General features: G+C 39.3%; 1 protein-coding gene and 1 non-coding gene across 5 annotated transcripts in view; one reads left to right on the forward strand and one right to left on the reverse strand.

The window, feature by feature from the left end:
* Window positions 1-21,373, reverse strand: part of PTPN11 (protein tyrosine phosphatase non-receptor type 11) — a 68,402-nt gene that overhangs the window by 30,167 nt on the left and 16,862 nt on the right. For 2 of the 4 annotated variants that reach the window (XM_055404371.2, XM_055404368.2), the window contains exons 2-6: window positions 17,830-17,952; window positions 12,404-12,595; window positions 10,500-10,692; window positions 7,618-7,734; window positions 6,853-6,966 (exon numbers count right to left, since the gene is read on the reverse strand). In XM_055404371.2, coding sequence (XP_055260346.1) covers window positions 6,853-6,966; window positions 7,618-7,734; window positions 10,500-10,692; window positions 12,404-12,595; window positions 17,830-17,952 — 739 coding nt within the window. Of the gene's footprint in view, window positions 1-6,852; window positions 6,967-7,617; window positions 7,735-10,499; window positions 10,693-12,403; window positions 12,599-17,829; window positions 17,953-21,373 lie in introns of all 4 variants that reach the window. The other 2 variants (XM_055404369.2, XM_055404367.2) reach the window with 1 other exon arrangement.
* On the forward strand, window positions 13,133-13,239 carry LOC129542937 (U6 spliceosomal RNA). Its single transcript, XR_008683191.2, has one exon. It is a non-coding gene; the product is annotated as a U6 spliceosomal RNA (small nuclear RNA).

Consider the following 21,373-nt stretch of genomic DNA (forward strand, 5'->3'; position numbering starts at 1 on the left):
TGACACAACACAAAAACATACGTTGTGCCTACTGTGTGCCAGCACTTTGCTGGATTCTGGGGCTACAGTGAACAAAAAACAAAAAGGACTACCTGTCTTTGCAGGGCCACAGACTCACCTGGACTATTTTCTTAGATAATATGCATACAGCAGACATAAAACAGCAGGGTTGAAGTGCATCTATTTGTTCACCAACAGTTTCATTTGAACAAAATGAAATGAATAAAGCATAATGGGCTTCCCAGGTGGTGCTAGTGGTAAAGAACCCACCTACCAATACAGGATTCATGCTTTTGAGCTGTTGTGCTGGAGAAGACCCTTGAGAGTCTCCCGGACTGCAAGGAGATCAAACCAGTCAATCCAAAAGGAAATCAGTCCTGAATGTTCATTGGAAGGACTGATGCTGAAGCTGAAACTCCAATACTTTGGCCACCATGTGAAGAACTGACTCACTGGAAAAGACCCTGATGCTGGGAAAGACTGAAGGCAGGACAAGAAGGGAGGCAACAGAGGATAAGATGGTTGGAGGGCACCACTGACTCGATGGAAATGAGTTTGAACAAGTTCTGGGAGCTGGTGATGGGACAGGGAAGCCTGGTGTGCTGCAATCCACTGGATCACAAAGAGTCGGACACAACTGAGCAACTAATCTGAACTGAACTAATGAAGGAGATGTAAGAGAAGCAGGTTTGATCCCTGGGTCAGGAACATCCCCTGGAGGAGGAAATGGCAACCCACTCCAGTATTCTTGCCTGGAGAATCCCATGGACAGAGGAGCCTGGTGGGCTACAGTCCATGGGGTCACAAAGAGTTGGACACGACTGAAGCAACTTAGCACGCATGCTCTCACGCATGATGCACAAGGGGTGAATTCAGGTTTCAGGTCACTTGCACATCACAGGGACACAACAGCAGGATCATAACCTACCTGTTCATTTATTTAGTGTCAGTCTCATTTTAACAGAACTTTAGTTCATTTCACCAAATCTAGAAATATTGTCCACCTCTTTGCAGTCATGAACAGAGATATGCTAGAGACACAAGATGTTTACAGAAAAGGGCAATCTCATTTTACCACAGTAAATGTGGTTAAAAAAAAAAAAAAGGTGGGGGAGAAAGAAAAAATGATGGAGAATCTACAGGGGAAAAAAATCAAAGCTTGGGTTTGCAACATTTTGATCACACCACATGACCTAGAAGAAAACCATCAATCTGAATTTATTTCAGGAGCAAAGGAGGAAAGAATCAAAGAGTTTCAGAAGAGACTTTGTATATTTTAAGATGCGTCAAAATCGGAAGTAATTTGTAAGTGTCTTCTGGGGAGAAATAGCTGAAAGAACACGCAGAATTTTACAGAAAACCAGAAACCTGGCATACAGACAAACAAAATGTACCTATCAGAGCTAAATTCTCAATGGCATTGCAATTTAGAGCTCTGGTTGACTTTAAAGACCACAGAACACACAGTAAGAAGGTACTGATCCCAAATTTATCACCTTCTGGGAAAAAACTAAGGTACAACCACTAAAATAATAACGCCTTGCTCTTGGATCAAGCTTTACCTTCAGAGGACTTAGATTTTAATGAGTCTCTGCTTCCACAGACCAAAGTTGTTCTATAATGGTCTGCTCTGTTCCCAGCCTTATTCCCCTGGCCTCAACTTTAAAGGGCATTTTTTTTTTTTTAATTGACTGGATTTAAGAAGCAGGTACATAAGAGATCAAGAAAGCAGGCCACCAGCTGTCTGGATCTAGCTTTAGTTGAAATGAAACGATAATGCCCTGACTGAGTGCCTGACAATTCATCACCCCAGCCTGACCTCTGAAGAGGATATAGGAGAGTTCAGACATGATCTTGTTTCTCTCCCATTTCCCCTGAAAGCCAACTCAGTTCTCCCTCATTTTGTTGTTAATAATGTATAAAAGATGAACTGAATTTGAGATGTCACGGAGTGAAACCATCAGGTGAGCATTTAGAGTCAATCTTCTTTTCACGGCCAGAAAAGTCAGGTTAGGCACTTTCCTTCTAAGTTCTTATCCTGACCCTACCAATGGGATCATGAAAAACTCCCTACTGCCACAAGTGGCAGGAAGGACTTAGTTTCTTTAAGCATTGCCAGAGTTGGACTGTGAAGAAAGCTGATCGCCAAAGAATTGATGCTTTTGAACTGTGGTGCTGGAGAAGACTCTTGAGAGTCCCTTGGACTGCAAGGAGATCCAACCAGTCCATTCTAAAGGAGATCAATCCTGGGTGTTCATTGGAAGGACTGATGATAAAGCTGAAACTCCAATACTTTGGCCACCTCATGCAACGAGTTGACTCACTGGAAAACACTCTGATGCTGGGAAAGGTTGGGGGCGGGAGGAGAAGGGGACAACAGAGAATGAGATGCCTGGATGGCATCACTGACTCTGTGGACATGAGTTTGAGTGAACTCCGGGAGTTGGTGATGGACAGGGAGGCCTGGAGTGCTGTGATTCATGGGGTCGCGGAGAGTCGGACACGACTGAGCGACTGAACTGAACTGAACTGAAGTAAACTTCACAAATCCACCACTGCACCAGATACCCAATTGGCTGCTGTAATTTTTAAAAAGTTCATAGTCACTTTACAGTTTCCCTGATGGCTCCGTGGTAAGAATCCACCTGCCAGTGTAGGAGACACAAGAGACACAGGTTTGACCCCTGAGTCTCAGGAAGATCCCCTGGAGAAGGAAATGGCAACCCACTCCAGTATTCTTACCTGGAAAATCCCATGGACAGAGGAGCCTGGCGGGTACAGTCCATGGGCTCGCAAAGAGTCAGACACGACTGAGAGACTAAACATGCACACATGGTCACATTTTATAGGAAAAGTGGTTGATGCAAATGATTGCCCCAATTATTTTAAAGTGTAATATAAAAATGGGTCTAAATTACAAAATAACTCACCATTTGCTTCTTTTAATTATTTCTTATATTTACCAAAAAGGTTTGATATTTTAAAATTTACCAAAATCATGCACAATAGATGATAAAGACTAAAGATGAGTAGGGAGTTTCCTGGGAATCTAGTGCTTAGGTTTCAGCGCTTTCACTGCTGTGGCCCAGTTCAATCCCTGATCAGGGAACTGAGATCTTGAAAGCCATGTGGCACGGCCAAAAAAGAATAAAGATGAGTAACAGCCATCAGTTTTTTTAAAAACACAGAATACCAAAAAAAAAAAGTGAATATTAACAATAATCCGCGAAAACAGAGAAACAAGCATGCATAAGGCTATCCATTGTATCTTCTTTCATTTGCAAACCATCCAAACGCTTATCAATAAGCTGAATAAACTATGGTACATCCCCACAACAGAGTATTATTCAGTAAAAATGAATGAAGATTATCTGCAGACACTATTGTGGGGTGGATCTCCACAATGCTGGAAAAAAAGGGTATAAAATGATGCTACTATTTATCCAGGAAAGGATGGGTTATGAAATTACAGATACATATTTGCTTATGCTTTTTGAAAGGCAATGATAAGCTACAATTTTTTTAAAGGGCTATAACTATAAGGAGGAAAAGATGGAAATAGAAGGTAGATTTCTTTGAATGTATTTTTTTATATCTGACTTTAGAATCAAAGGTAATATTTTATATAATTACAAATAAAATTTTACAGAAAGAAATTTCTGAAATTCAAATATAAAGTGAAACAACCTAACTGTATATCCAGTTAGAAAATAACCATATAGAGAAGAACTATTACAAATGAATTGAAAGAACAGTAATTTGACTCTATTTCTCTGAAGGAACTACCCTAAGGATTAAAAAATAAAAACTAGGAAAACAAACTGTTTTCAGTAATCATATTATTACAGGTAGTGGAAGTCTTATAATTCTGAGCCCTGCATTTGAATTGGAAGTTTCATCTGGACTCAAGTTATTTCAAGAAAATAACTTTTTCTAGCTCCGCCCATTGAGAAGGCAATAACAAACCTTATAGCAAGAAGCACCTCTGGCTCCTGGACTATAGTCTCTAAATACCACTTCCCAAGAAAGGAAGGAAGAGAAGGAAGGGGAAAAAGGGAGGAAGGAGAGAAGCTAACTCACTCCTTAGAGAAATGACTGATTCCAGTTCTGAAATGGGAAATGTATTACCCTGTAACAACTTATTAAACCAGAAAGTAAGGAATCCAGCAAAAACTACTAGAGTTGTATAGGAAGGAGTAGAAGCCACTTGCAGAAGCTCCCAGTGGCCAAAGCTAAAATAATTTGAGCAACAGAAACGATAACGAATGCTGTACACAGACACACACTGAATGTGTTAAAAATTCATGAGTAGGGTTCCTCTGGTAGTCCAGTGGTTAAGAATCTGCTTTGCGATGCAGTGGACACCAGTTTGATCCCTGGTCTGGGAGGATCTCACATGCTGCGGAGCATTTGGGCCCATATGCCCACAACTACTAAGCCCCCAGCCTGTGAGCCACAACTACTGACGTCCAGGCCTAGAGCCCGTGCTCCACTACACTGAGAAGCCTCTGCACCACAATTAGAGAGAAGCCTCCGCTTGTCACAACTAGAGAAAGACCATGCACAGCAATGGAAGACCCCAGCACAGCCATAATAAATAAATAATAAAATATAAGGTACCAATGCAAAAATAAAGTAAAAATAAAGAAGTACAAAATGTTTCTAAAAATCCATGAGCACATATTGATAAAAAAAATTTTTTTTGAGAATGCTATTTTGAAAACTACTTAGTAAAAAGGAAGAGAATCAAATATTTATCTTGTCTTTGACAAGCATCTCCTGACACACCAACATATATGCAGTCCTGCTGAAGAAAAACTGGATCTGACAAAGCTTTTAGATAGACCAACCTACAAAAAATACAGGGGACTTCCCTGGTGGTCCAGTGGTTAAGAATCCATGCTCCCAATGCAGGATGCATGGGCTGGATCCCTGGTTGGGGAACAAAGACCCCACATGCCATGCAGCGCAGCCAAGAAAGAAAGAAGTGGGGGTGGGGGTGCTAGCCTGTTCTTAGAGCCTCCCACATGAGAACATCTAGAGGCTTAGGATTTTAAAACAGAGATCCAGGGGGAACTTATTTGAAAAATGATCCAACAACAAGAGACAACTAGTATAATGAGAACAATGACTACTATTTGATGAATCTTCACTATAAGTGGAGTTGAGTGTAAAAAGACTGGCCAGGTAATAACAACTGTTAATGCTGGGTGACCAGTATACACTGCTACAATCAGATGATTCTCTCTGCATTTGTATATATTTGAAATTTTACATAATAAAAAGTTTTTTTTTAAATACATTTTTCATTCAAACTGATGTAAGATTTCTGAAATTTCTGTACTTATCCATCTCTCCACTCAAAGCTCCTTAAAGACAAAACCCTGTCCATCTTGTTCACCAGGGTGTCCTTGGTGACTAACCTACTGCTGGTATAAAGAAATAAACATGAGGTCAAGTCCCTGGTCAGGAACACTGAGCAAAGAGCATGACTGTTCTATTCTATACCCACCCTCAGCATTGCAATTCAATCAATATTTGTGGTACAGAAAGTTGGACAATTTACTTAGCCTGTCTGAGCCTGAAGGCTCCTCCCTCATCGGTAAAATGGAAATATTGCCAAGGTGATCTGACATATGGTGGTTAAAAGGACTCTATATGGCCATTTACTCGTTCATTCATTCCACAAATATTTATGAATCCTAAAGTGCTGGAGAAGACTCTTGACAGTCCCTTGGACTGCAAGGAGATCCAACCAGTCCATTCTAGAGGAGATCAATCCTGGGTGTTCATTGGAAGGACTGATGCTAAAGCTGAAACTCCAATACTTTGGCCACCTCATGCGACAAGTTGACTCACTGGAAAAGACTCTGATGCTGGGAAGGATTGGGGGCAGGAGGAGAAAGGGACGACAGAGAATGAGATGCCTGGATGGCATCAGCAACTTGATGGACATGAGTTTGAGTGAATTCCGGGAGTTGGTGATGGACAGGGAGGCCTGGCGTGCTGTGATTCATGGGGTCACAAAGAGTCAGACATGACTGAGCGCCTGAACTGAACTGAACTGAAAGTCCTACAAAAAGTATGGAATGATCATTCCCATAAACAGAATAGCAATAATATTATAACATAAATATTAGCTAAATGTAAATACTCATTCAACAAACATTTATGGAGCTTCTGCTGGTTACTAGGCATGCTCCTTAAAGGTAACTATGAAGATAGATACAGCACGCACACACACAGAATTGTTTTTAAGGACATTTTCTGTCAAAGGGATGACAAGGGAGAGAACAAGGTTACAATGGTGACCCATTTCACTGCAACAGGAACACAGCCCACTCACACTGTGGACATTCTCCTACCCAAGCTGGTTTCAGGAAAGAAATCAGTTAATCTCTGAAAAGGTATAAACTTCCAGATTATACCTTATAAAAGGTATAAGCTCCCAGATTAAAGCCACCTTGAGCTAACTGTCTTTTACTTATTTGCTGCAGTAAAGCTATATATTCTTCCTAAAGACCCCAGACAATGCTGGAAATCTTCCGAAGAATTAGGTACTTTTGTGCTTCTGGAATTTTGCCAGTGGTCCAAACCAAAAGAGCCAAATCCATGAGCCAAATGGCTCATTCATTTAATATTAACTGCCAACTCCTTTCTCCTAGAACATAATGCCAACTCTTTTGAAAAAGCCCCCTCAGCAACTTGCTCCATGTCAATCAACGACCAAATTAAGAAGACCTGCAGATCCAAGTGAGTCTTTGAGATCCAATCCCAAACACAAGACTAACTTCCCTTCCATTAAGAATAGGATTTAATAAATCATGTAAAAAATTTTTTTTCATAACTTACCTCAAATTCTTCCCAAAAGCCTTGTTTGACTTTATCTGTGGTCTCAGCTAATTTGCTTAGTTCTCGAACCCGACTTTCTATTTCAGCAGCATTGATACGAGTTGTGTTGAGGGGCTAATCAAATTCAGCAGTCGGTGCAAAATAAGAATGCATTACAGAAAAAAGTTGTCAATGCAAAAAAAAAAAGACTTCTATGTTGGCATTCATAAAAGCAAGGACAGGAAGTTCACAGTATTCACAATAAAAGTTTTCAAATAAAGTTTCACTTTCCTTTCTGTTCGGTCAGGAAATACCTCTTTCTTCAATCTCCACATACTTTACTCTGCTGATATAAATTCGAACCTATTTTTCTTTATAAATAGACCACATGTTATAGATGATGTCATCTGCCACTAAGTAATGAGTGAGTTTTAAAACAGCAATAACTCCCAAGTGAAAAGCAATGATCACCTAAAGATAACCAAAGCTGGATTTACAATGAAAACTTTATCAAATCTTTGCTTTAAAACTCCATAAGGCCTTTTGAATTATATATGGAGACAGTCATGAAAATGATGTAATGTCTAGAATTCATTTACAAATACTAAGGAAGAAGGTAGTGAGTGGATTAATAAATGAAACAAGACTTGATGAGTTGATATAATTGAAGCTGGGTGATGGGTACATGGAGGTTTATGATACTATTCTACTTCCATCTGGAATATTTTATGTTAGGACTTCTTTAATTGTATAAGGAGGTGGAGTTTAGCTTTCCAATATGCTTACCTGCTTGAGTTGTAATACTGTGCCCAATGTTTCTACCATAGGATTCTTCTTGTAATGTTCCACGAGGTCTGTCAAAGAGTCAAACCGTTCTCCTCCACCAACATCATATTTCAGTTCCTTTCATGACAAAAAAAAAAAAAAATTACGCTCATGACCTTTATGTTAAATGACTGCTTTTCCCAACTCAAGTACAGAGACTAACTCCCCCCGAATTCCTGGTTGCCTTGAAAACCAATAGCTTCATAACCGCAGCAGCTGCAAAAACAAAGCAGCTTAGCACAACTGGAGTAGACAAGATGAAACTGGAATGCTGTCCAGACCAATCCCCAGAGAATTAGTACTATCTGTTCAGTTTAGCAGCTCCCTGTTTTCAGAGCTTGTCTTTGAACCTTAGAGCTTATTTAGCCCTGCCTTCAGGGGATCTCCCCAAAACAATCAGCAGCAACTGTTTAATATCACAGCTGCCTAAGGCAGCAATACCAGTCAGTGCTTTATAAGAGACTGAGCAAAAACTTAAAAGGAAAATCCAGGCAACGTCCATAGAGGGCTCTGAAAACCTCCAACATACTCAGCAATACCAGTCAGTGCTTTATAAGAGACTGAGCAAAAACTTAAAAGGAAAATCCAGGCAACATCCATAGAGGGCTCTGAAAACCTCCAACATATCCTTGAGAATCTAGAAGGACATGTGCATGCGCAGGGCTATGTGAAGCTCGGGAAAGATCCAAAAAGGCCCTAATCTTTACCTCTGGCTGATTCTGAGGTTGTATGCAAGCAAGAAGTGAAGGCTAAGGCTGAGTTTTAAGGTACCAGAACACTAAAGGCAGACATGCTGCAACACACACACACACACACAGAGTCATGCTGGCCAAGTGGGAGATTTAATGTTTCAAAGCGTTTAAGGAAATCTCTGTCCAGCCATCAGGTGAGCACTATGCTACGCAAGCAGAGACATCAGTGGCCACACATGACAAAGAATACAGGAAAGTCAACAAACATACAAACAGCAACAACTATAGGAATGATAAAAAGCAGCAACAACAAACCCTGGGAAAGGAGGACATCAGATTTCCAGAGCTGCCACATTATATTGCTTTAACTGTCTAGTTTCCAGGAATTTCCTGGTAGTCCAGTGGTCAGGACTCCAAGGTTCCACTGCAGAGGGCCCAGATTCAATCCTTGGTTGGGGAACTTAGATCCCACAAGCCATATGGCGTGGGGGAAATTTTTTTAATAAGTAAAATACTTTGCTGTCCACCTGAAACTATCACAACATTGTTAAATGGTTGTACTCCAATACAAAATAAAAAGTTTTAAAAAATAAAATGTCTAGTTTCCAACAAAAACTCATGAGCCATGCAAAGAAACAGGAAAGTATGGACCATATTTTGGGAATGGGAGGAAAGCATTCAGTAGAAACTGTCCTTGAGAAAGTATAGACAAAACTTTAAACCAGCTAGTATAATAAAGGAAACTATACAAATTACAAGAAAATATGAACATCATGTCTCATCAAATAGAGAATATCATGAAAACTTGTACATAAATGCATTATTCACGATAGCCAAAATGCCGATCAATTGTTTAATGGATAAACAAAATGTGGTATATATCCATACAACAGAAAGTTTGACAATAGAAAGAGTTTACTGACAAATGCTACAATATGGGTACGTCTTGAGAAACATGCTAAGTAAAAGAAGTCTGTCACAAAAGGCCACACATTACGTGAGTCCATCTATATAAAATACCCCAAACAGGCAAATCCATTGAAATGAAGAGATTAGTGGTTGCCAAGAGCTGGGGGGAGGGGGAAAGATAGGGACTGACTGGTAAACAACACAGGGTTTCTTTGCAGGGTGATGAGAATATTCTGGAATTAGCGTTACTGGTTGCATAATTTGTGAATATAGTAAAAAAAAAAAAAAAACCCACCAAACTGTCCACCCTAAAATCAGTGAATTTCATGGTGTGTGAATTATATCTCAATAAAGCTGTTTTTTTTAATCTTATTAAGAAACTGAAGCAATAAGCGAATATACAGTTACTATTTAAGAAACTATGTCAGTGTATATTATCATATGTGAAATAGATCGCCAGTCCAGGTTAGCTGCATGAGACAGGGTGCTCAGGGCTGGTGCATTGGGATGACCCTGAGGGATGGGATGGGGAGGGAGGTGGGAGGAAGGTTCAGGATGGGGAACACATGTGCACCCATGGCTGATTCATGTGAATGTATGGCAAAAACCACCACAATACTGTAAAGTAATAAGCCTCCAATTAAAATTAAAAAAGAAACTATGTCAAAACAAAGTTTGATGTAGCTGACCAAAAACCCAACCTCCTTGGTCTAGCCACCACATTAAAAACAAGTAATGGTGAGTTCAATTCTCCCAGCCTTAACTGATATGAAATCACATGTAGTCACAGGCTATATTGTGCCAACCCAAGGGAGCAGCTGAGGCCATTGCTTTAGAAATTCAGACAGAGGCAGATTCCAGCTGCAACCATGTACAAGTAGATTGAGATACTGTGCGGCTGGGAATTCCCTGAAATTCCAGTGCTTAGGACTCCACACTTTCACTGCCAAGGACCAGGGTTCAAGATTCTGCAAGCCATGTGGTGCATCCAAAAATAAAAAATAAAAAAAGATACCACAGGGCAGAAGATGACTTGCTAGAGACACACAGGAAATAAGTAATATAATAAAGCCCTGAAATGATGAAACAGTTATAATTAACAAGGTACTCAAAGTGTAGAAGCCCTCGCCTAAATGAACAAAGAAAACCTGACTTTGGAAGAAATGGTGTTGGTCTTCTCCCAGTAGAAAAACCACCCAAAGATGACATTTCAGAAGACTCACAGTTCAGCTGGGGCTTTACCTGACAGCGGATCATGACGTGGGTCACTTTAGACTTGGCATCATTGCTCTCCCCTTTGTCATCTCCAGTTCGGACAGAGAGAACAAAATCTCCAGGGTGGCTCTGGCTCTCGCGCACAAGAAAGCTACCATGCTTTCCTTTTTCAGTTAATAATTTTTCTGCTTCTTTCCCAGAGAGGTGTCCATGAAACCACCTAATTTTTTTTTAAATGATAATCAATTGAGTTCTGCAATGAGTTCACAACATCCTTTTATAAAACTACCATTCATAGTCATCCCTCAAAACAATTTAAAACAGACACATTCATCCAAGAGACTGATCCATCCCATTCAAGACTGAACCTGCATCCCCAGCATGCAGGAAAAATGATAAAGATGTTATGAGTAACCATTAAATTCCTTAAATGAGCCCACAGTCATTTGAACACAAATATCCTCAGTCTTTCTTATTTTCTTTTAAATCCCTCATCTTTTAAAAAGTCTGCCATTTCTCCACTGCCCAACCCTAAAATGACCAACTATTTAATCACAGTCATTTAAAGAAATTATAATAGAGAGTTATGGTAGTGACACATATATTTGAGTATTTGTCCTTGCTTTGGCATGCAAACACTCCATAAAAAAAGGATCTCCGTTAGAAATGAATTCAAACATCCCAAGCTTTTCCAGATTTTCAACTTATACTTCAAGAGCCTCCAAGTTTGCTGTCCACATATTTGGACTATCCACTGGGTTATCATTTCAAATTTTAATGCACCTGAGACCTGGAGCTGAGGCAACGAATTGGGCTAACAATGTGAACTCTCATAACTTACAATCAGAGATACCAATACACTAAGTCAGAATGGGGCCCAGCAATTTGCATTTTTAACTAGCACATTAGAGTCTTAATGTAGGCGGTCTGAGGTCAGACTTTGAGAAAATACTACTCTAAGTTACTACAGAAAATATCGTAACATATTCTTATTAATAATGTGGCTTTTTCCCTCAGAATCTTGGTGAGGAAACAAGCATGATCCGCACGTAGTGCTAACCGCTCATCACTGAAAGTATATATATCAAGATATTTTTCATCCACTCTCAGCCAAAGACAGCAAAATTAAGAAATAAACTGCAGAGAGTTGGCTGACAGTCTTTTGCTCAATAATCTGGCTGGCAAACAAATGATCAGCATAAAAAAATAACAATGACATGAAGGTATAAAGAGAAGAAACCTATCTGAAGACAGAAAATATACAAACCCAATTAAGAGAACCTGATTTGGTACTGAGTCAGAAAGGAGACCGAGAATGCAGAAGAAAACCAATAAAATCAGTACAAGTAAGTCAAGCCCCAGCTTTCATCAGCTTAGTTCCAAAACAAGGGAAAGATCTCAGAAATAATACAATTCCCTCTAAGCAAGGTCGCTCCCACACATTTGTGGATATAACATCAAAGAACTTATGAACAATCTGAACCCTCTGAGTTTTCTGCTTTCCCACTTCTGAGCTTAAACTGACATCTGTTGGTGGCATTGCTGAATAGCTGGTCAGGAGCTACTACAGGGAACCACTACCGTTTTGGGGTCTCCATTAGTGTTTGTTTTCCTCTCCTAACTCTCCAAGTTCAGTAACATTCAAATTCAATAATCTTAAAATTACTGCATGCACCAAGTATAATCTATACAGGAACTGTCTGAGACTTCTGTCAGTTCAAAGTAATAGTGACTAAAGCTTTTGCAATAAAAGGCCACTCTGAGAGTAAACTAAGCCTATCACTGTTACTTTAGTAAAACTTCTAAGATTATGAGGTTTTTAAGATTTTAAGATTAATAAACAGATAGAAGCCAAACCCCCATGATGCATTCACATCACACCTATGACACGGGACAGACACAGGCTCCACAGTTACGAAAACAGAACTGACCTTTCAGAGGTAGGATCGGCACAATTCAGAGGATATTTGAGCTCAATAACATCTCCGTTCTTTTCTTTTAGTTGCCCATGATGTTCCATGTAATACTGGACCAATTCAGCCAAAGTGGCAAATTTCTCTCCTCCGTACAGGTCATAGTAATCACCAGTGTTCTGAATCTTGATGTGGGTGACAGCTCCATTTCTTCTAAAATAGTCCATTAGAAAGGTGGGGGGGAAGACAAATAAAGAGCTATACTAGTAAATATGGATCTCACATTCATTATCAGATTTCACCTAACTGAAACAAACCCAAAGAAGGTACAAGTTTATGCTTTTTTTAAACAAATGCATTGAGTGCAAAATAACCACACAGTCAACCATTTCAACACAAAGGGTTCTGTGTATATTAAGGGGTAATCATTTTTCTCATCACTAATTAATCAAGATGAATATCATTAGAATTAAATATACATTTACCTTATAATTCAGTAAACCCGCTCTTAAGTATTTTGCCCTCCAAAAATGAAACTTCATGGCTACCAAAAGATTGGTTCAAGAATATTCACTGTGGCCTCTTTGTAGTAGAAGAAAAATGAAAAATCAAATATTTATTGCCAAAATGTATACAAATACTCACACAATGGAATATCATATAGGAATTTACAAAGACACAGAACCATTGATATACACAAACAACATAGGTGAATCTCTAAAACATTGGGTTATGACAAAGAAGCCAGTGCTCACTTTGGCAGCACATACACTAAAACTGGAATAGTACAGAGAAGATTAGCATGGCCTCTGCACAAAGATGACATGCAAATTCGTGAAGCATTTCATAATTTAAAAAAAAAAGAGAGGGAGAAGACAGACATAAAAGAAAATATACTGTATGACTTCATTTATATATTGCTGTCAAATAAGCTAGTCAATGGGGATAGAAAAGAGAATATTAATATTGCTGACCTCTTAGCGGGAGGAAGATTAGAAAGGAGCACAAAGGGACTTTCGAGGGTGAAAGAAATATTCAAGATTTTGATTGTGGTGTTTTGGTTGCATTAATAAGTACACTTGTCAAAACTTGTCTCACTATACACTTTAAGATATTATACATAACTGTATCTTTAAAAATCATTTTAAAGACATATAACTGACAGAGTTTTCAAAATGAGATAGATAATATGTCAACCCACTGAACTGATGTAAGACACTGGCCAAAAGTTTCTAAAACTTGGTATTTTAGTTAGCCTAGGCAGTCTGATGATTTTCCGTTTGGTTTTCCGAACCCTGGCGTGCTGCGATTCAGGGGGTCGCAGAGTCGGACATGACTGAGCGACTGAACTGAACTGAAATATACTTCATTACTCATAATTTTTGTGGACCCAAGAAGTCTGGCAATCCCAAAATGATAGCCACTAACCTATATTTATTTTTTAGTCTGACCCTACAGCATTATCGATGAGGCCTCTGTTAAATATAAACACTACTATCTTTATCCAAAGATAAAGGAAAATGGGAAAAAAGTACGAAAAAGTACCCTACAATGTTAATAACAATATCTACTTCTAATTTGTGGTGATAATCTTTTCCATGTAAAAAAGGTACTTCAAGTAAGTCTCTCCTCCAGCTACACCTGATTCTATTTTAGCACATGAGCTTTCTATCTCTAACCTTAAGAACTTAACAGATATTTCAGTTATGGACTAGATCAATATAAAGCAACATAGGTGGATCTCATAAACACGATATTAGGAATTCCCTAATGATGGACAGGGAGGCCTGGCGTGCTGTGATTCATGGGGTCACAGAGTCGGACACGACTGAGTGATTGAACTGAACTGAACTGATAGTGGTCAGGACTTGGTGCTTTAACTCCTGGGGCCCAGGTTCGATACCTGGTCAGGGAACCAAGATCTGGCAAGGCACGCTGTACAGCCAAAAAAGTATATATACATAAATATACATGATAGAGCATGAAAGAAGCACAATGAAGAATGACATGCTTAGCATGTACCATTTATGAAAATTTCAGAATGTACACAAGTCATAGCATATATTATTCATGACACAGACCACAGACATACATATAATAATCTTTACATTTTATTACTTTTATGTTCCATTATTTATTATATGTACCCTTTTTAAAATGAACTAGAAAGAAATATACCAAACTCAGAAAGTAGTTATTTCTGGCAAAGAAAATAACAGCAGAAAGTGTGGTGAAAAAGAGGAAACTTTGCTTTAGTTTATATTTTACTTTGAAGAAAAAAATGACCGGCAATAAACACAACATGGATAATTGTACATAAATTTATGTATTTTTCTGCATTTTTTTTCCCTCAAAATTAAAACAGGGGCTCTTCCTTGACTAACTAGCATGGGCGCATAACAAAAAGTTTAGATCACCTGCAGAAAACTAGAACAATAAACATGTCATGTACATGCATATACACATATCTCAGTGTCTATTATATCATATACACAAAAAACCATATATATCATATACATTAAAAGATGAGTGCATAACCAAAAATGAATACAGAAAGAAATTAATCTGACTTTGTAGTAAGTTCATAACTACACAGAAAATTAATTCCTGTAGCTTTTGAAAACAGTACTAACAGGACACCCTTATTGGGATATATTCTAAGAACAAAAAAGACTCCAGGGAAATCATGAACTTTACTTAATTAGAAATGTTCGTAATTAGAAATGATAGTGGCACAGTCATTCTGAAGCTATTTTCCTATTAAAGGATTGGGCAAATGAGGTCATATACTGATGCGGCTATAAAACAGGGTTCTCTCTATAAGTGAACGGAAATGCAAATATGGCACGAGAAGAGGTGAAGAAGCTGGGGTTGAACTGGAACTATCAAACTTGGTTTGATATATATTCATGTATTTATTGATATATTTAAAATTTGCTTTCAAATATATATTTACTCCCCAGCTCTGTCTACTACAAGGGCCTAGAAGCAGTAACACTCCAGGAGTACAAACACCAAAAGGTAAGACAAACAGATATTCTGTGCTTTCTGATGTGACATAATGGGATGGCTTCAAAAGCCACGATTGAAATGATGAGAGAAATTTGAACAGGGACTGTACGTTAGATAATATTGAATCAGTGTTAAAATTTCTCATATATAATACTAAATATTAATGATATTGTAATTATACAGGATGTCCTTGTTCATAGGACATGCACACTGAACTAACAATATTGAGAGGTTAAAAATAAGCATCCTAACATTTGCAACTTATTTTCAAAAGGTTTGGCAGAAGGAGTACACACAAACACACACTCATAAAAAGAAAGAGCAAACACAGTGAAATGTTACAATAACAGGTAAAGAGAATGTGGGTCTTCACTGCATTCATCTTTTGACTTTCCCATAGACCTGAAATTGCTTAGAATAAAAAGCTGAGGAAAAATAAACTAAAAAAAAAAAACCTCACCAGCTCTGTAGTCCTGACTCTGCTGCTTACTAGGTATGAGACCAGCTTTCTAACTTGACCTTTGAGCTGCAGCTTACTCTTGGAGAAGGAATGGCAACCCACTCCAGTATTCTTGTCTGGGAAATCCCATGGACAGAGGAGCCTGGTGGCCTACAGTCCATGGAGTCGCAAAGAGTCGGACACGACTGAGCAACTTCACTTTCACTTTCAGCTTGCTCACCTCAAAGCTGGAGATACTGGTATTTATTCTTAGGACTTAGGACTTAAAAAAGTGGTATTTATTCTTAGGTTACTGGAGAGATTAAATAAAATGAAACACGGTGAGTGTTTAGCAAGATGGCCTGGAATGTGTCAAGTCCTCAGTTATGTCTGCTATCACAGTCCTCTTCCTCCTACTTGTTACTATTATTTAATCTCCATCCAAACTCTTGTAAGTCAAATGTCACTCAACTGTAGGTTAGAGGTCTGTGCTAGGACAAGGCCCAAAAACTCACGAAGGCTTCTGCCCACTCCTGGTAGCAAAACAGAAGTAAAAGCTAATGACGACATGGGCTCCTTGAGAAACTAATACCCATCGAAAACGGACTTCTCAAGTCCCAAAAGGGTCCTAGATAAATCCTCAGAGCACATTTTCCTTACTTTTTAATTTAAAAATAGTAACAACAAAAGAAAATTCATAGAGCAATTCAGATCTGGCTCCTGGAATGAGCTAAAGCAAGGAAAGTGAGTATATAAGAGAAAGTCAATTTCAAGAAAAAACTCTCCCATGTGGGCTCAAAGAGACATGCAACAGGATGGGTCAGCCATACTGTTCAAAACAATTTTAAACATAGTAAAGATAACTTAGTGTCCGACAATAGGGGATGGGATAAATTGTGGTATATTCACACCATTCAAGTATTATACAGCCATTAAAATTGATAATTAGATCTATATGTCCCAGCACAGAATTAAAAAAAAAAAAAAATTTCAAGGAAGTCGCAGAATACATATGTTATAAAGTCAGGGATATGAATTCTAAAAACACACAAACCAACTTCATATCATTCACACACAGGACAAATGTAGTACGAGGATAAAAACATGTTCAGGAAGGAGATATGCCAGCCCCTTGATGGTGGTTTCCTCTGAGGAAAGAGCGAGGGGAATGGGACTGGGCAGGGGAACAAACGGCACCACAACTTCCTCAGCGATGCTTTATTTCTTGAAAAAGAAAAGTGATCTCAAGAAACTCTTCTCTTTCTTTTTCTTTTTCCTTGAAGTACTGCTGATTCACAATGTTGTGTTAGTTTCAGGTGTACAGCAAAGCGGTTCAGCTATGTACACATTTATTTTTTCAGATTCTTTTCCCTTATAGAACATTACAAGATACTGAGTACAGTTCCCTGGGCTATACAGTAGGTCTTTGTTACCTACTTTATATATAATATAGTGTGTATCTGTTAATCCCAGACCCCCACCACCACCACTTTCCCCTTTGGTAACCTTAAGTTTGTTTTCTATGACTGTGAGTCTATTTGAAGAAATACTTCAAGAGTATTTTTTTTTTTCCCATTCAGTAATCACCAGAAGAGAAAGGAAAAATGCAGGCAACAGATTCAGGATGAGTGGAACCAGAACTGTGCCTCATTTGGGATTACACTGAAATCGAATTAGGCTCAATTTAAGAACTTCTTATGCTCTGCTCCAACTCATCCTTATGTGGTCCCTCAAGAGAGAAGAAAAGCCCATCTTTCAGGCCCCTTCTGCTGACTCCCTAATCCTCTCACTCTCAGGAGGCCATGTCCTGAAACCCCACAAGCCAGCCTGAATCACCCCTGATCTGGGCACCAGGGCACTGGCAAGGCCTCACTCACAGGGCTGCAGACAGGTCTTCACACTCTAAATCAGGGTAGCAGGTTGTCCAAATGTGGTCTTAACATTTCCCACCTGGCAGGCACTCTCAGGATGTGCTCTTGTTCTTTCAACTTACCTAACGGAAAGTGTGAAGTCTCCAGGGTTGCTTTTACTGGGCCTTGCCAAGAAACTGCCGTCAACTCCTCTTGTCAACAGTAGGTTTTCTGCCTCCACGCCAGTGATATTTGGGTGAAACCATCTTGAGAGAGAGAGAAAAAGAGTAATGAAAAACAAAGCACTGCTTTCCACACCACTGCAGCTAAAATGCCTATGAGAAGAGTAGCAAATAAAAATATCAACACAACCCCTTTGCCCAACTCTCTTTCATCACCGCCTCCTCCTTGTCTTCCCTACGGTAGGGACCTGGCATCCCGCTGGCACAGTAGGTGGGGCTGGGGGCATGGTTAGTGGACTTGGGGCTGAAATGGATGCTATTTATACAGGGTGGTTGGGGACGGCCTCAGCTATAAGGGAATATCTGATCAGATCTGCAAGAAGCAAGGCAGTAACATGCAGCCATATAAGACAGGAGCACAGCAGGCAAAGGGAGGAACAAGAAACGGGCACGGGGCAGACCGTTTTTGATCTGTTCAAGCGCTCAAGAGGCCAATGTGCTTGGGACAGAACAGACAAAGGTCAGAGGGGAAAGAGATGAGGCCAGTGAGGTAATGAAAAGCCAGATGAGGTAGGGCCTTGGAGGACACTGTAAAAACTTCAGCTTTTATTTTTTTGTGAAATGGGAAAGGACTACAGGGTTTTTTTTTTTAATTTATTTATTTGGCTGTGCAGGGTCTTAGTTGCAGCATGAGGAATCTTCAACATTCATTGTGACATGCAGAATCTTTAGTTGTGGCACACAGAACTTTTAGTTGCAGCATGTGGGATCTAGTTCCCTGACCAGGGATTGAACCCAGGTCCCCTGCATTGGGAGCAGAGTCTTGGCCACTGGACCACCAGGGAAGTCCCTGACTTATATTTTTAAACCATCCTTCAAGCTATCATGCAAGGACAGAAGCACACAGATCAGTTAAATAAGCTACTGTGATAATCCACGCAAGAGATGATGGTACCAAGGACCAAGCTGGCAGCAGGAGCAGTGATAAACAGTCCAACTGGGAATACTTTAAACAGCCAGTAGGATTTCTTTATTAACAAATGAGATGGGAAAAAAAGAAAAGAGTAAGAAAGATGTCTGGGTTTCAGGTCTGGGTTAGTAGAAGGTTGGAGGGACTGTGCACGAGACAGGGGAAAAGGGTGAGGAGAGGAAACTCGGGTGTTGGATTTGGCATGTGCTAAATACGAGATGCTTAGTCATCTGAGAGTCTGGTAAATATTATGCACTAAAGGTTAGATATTATTACTGACAATCATAATAATAAATATGAAACTGTTCTCACAAGGAATAATCAGAAAAGGCAAGAATTCAAACATAGCCTACGAACATTCCTGTTATTTACATTAACTGAAATTTATTTTCTTTTTAATTTTTCCTATTGTATCTTCTGAGCATTTGGGGGAAGTCTAAACATCATTCTGATTGTCCCAGAGAAAAATCACAGGGCTCAGGTGAAAAAAATACGTATATACTGGCTTTTTACTCCCTCTGAGAGCCTGTCAAAAGATCAAGATGGAATTCTGCCCCAGGAAAACTCAACCTCAAGTTATATATACCTATCATCCCAACATCCCATACTTTAGCATACAGCATGATTACTAAACTCTTTTTTTTCTTTTTAACCTTGCTCACGATTTCTTTGATCTGTGGTTCCCACCTGAGTCCCCACAGCTCTAGGAAATCAAAAAGCAATAACAGAGGGTTTCCAGTTACTTATAACTTTTCAAAAAGTACAGTGAAAATCTTACATTAACATTCAATTTGTCTACCTATATAAGCCAGTTAGAATGTCAAATCTCTTTTGCTTTTGGCTACAAAACAACGTATTAGTTGATGTGGTAGTCTGAAGCTGAGTGGGGGAACACACATATAACCAAGAAAAAAAAAATGCAATAGAACAGAACTAATATTTAAAACTAATTTGAGGGCCTTCCATGGTGGCCTAGTGGTAAAGAATCTTCCTGCCAATGCAGGAGACATGGGTTTGATCCCTGATCTAGGAACATCCCACATGCTGCAGAGCAGCTAGGACCATGTATCACAACTATTGAGCCTGAGCTCTAAAGCCACAGCTACTGAGCCCACATGTCACAACTACTGAAGTCCGTGTGTGCTAGAGTACATGTTCTATAACAAGAGAAGCCATCACAATGAGAAGTCCAGGAACCACAACTGGAGAATAGCCCCAGCTCACTGCAACTAGAGAAAAGCCTGCAAAGCAACAAAGACCCAGCACAGCCAAAAATAAATAACTAAATAAATACATTAAATTTAAAAAAAAATAAATTGAGACAATAAATAAGATGTGAATATATACACTGAAAAGTTTCACCAGGTACTTAGGAAAGTTAGCCCAGAACAATCACTCTGACACTTGTTCTAATGAAACTATTACACTTTAAAGACAAACGGGGGAAAAAATCTTCAATGCCTGCAGGTAAATCAAATAACTTGCTACAGGAAACAAATGAGACTGGCATCCGACTTTTCAAAGTCAACATATACAGCAAGTTGACAAATGAACAAAAATTGTTTAAAAACTCAATGAAAGAAAAGTGTAAACCAAGAATTTTATATCCAGCCAAGTTATCCTTCAAATATCAAAGCTATAGGAAAAAACAAGTTTCAACATACAAGAACTAAGGGAATGCTGCACGTATCAGTCTTTCCTGAGGAATCTCCTAGAGGATAAACTTCATCTAAGCAAATGGTAACAAGCAACACTGACAAAATAGCTGACAGTGGGCATTTAATAATCTGCAAGCGTACATGGACGACTAAGACAAAGATGGGAATGAGGGAAGGAGACTCACGTACACTAGTTACGTACTGTCACACAGCAGAAACACTGCAACTAAAAACGGGAAAGGGAAAACAACAAAAACCTCCCTGTTGGGGAATCAGAATCCCACACGAGCCCTCTTCATCTCCATAGCTAAAGAGTCTGTGTGTTGCCAGGAAAGACTCCCCAGTGCCACAACTGAGACCCAACACCGCCAAAATAAAAACCTCATTGCTGTATAGTGAAAGTGAGAGTCACTCAGTCAAGTCCAACTCTTTTATGACCCCAGGGACTGTAGCCTTCCAGGCTCTTCTGTCCATGGAATTCTCCAGGCAAGAATCCTGGAGTGAGTAGCCTATTCCTTCTCCTGCAGACCTTCCCAATCCAGGAATCAAACCAAGGTCTCCTGCATGGCAGGCGGATTTTTTACCAGGTGAGCTACTAGGGAAGCCCCATTGCTATATAGGCAACAGATGGGTATTTAAAGATAATGAAAAAATCTGATAAGCCTGATAATGAAAGTTAAATAACCAAACAGAGGGGTATAAGTACTAGAATTAAGAAAAAAGACACAAACCTTCCAAAAAACTATTTTCAACAAAAAACTTTTAAATACACATCTTAGAAAAAAATCATACACACACAAACACACACACACACGCGCGCATCTTGAGAGAAACAATGCAAGGAAATAAATACAGCAGAACCCTGAAAAACTTGGGG

This window comes from Moschus berezovskii, chromosome 19, assembly GCF_049115385.1.
Source record: "Moschus berezovskii isolate FMDL1 chromosome 19, NW_MosBer_1.0, whole genome shotgun sequence".
NCBI classification, from domain to species: Eukaryota; Metazoa; Chordata; class Mammalia; order Artiodactyla; family Moschidae; genus Moschus; species Moschus berezovskii.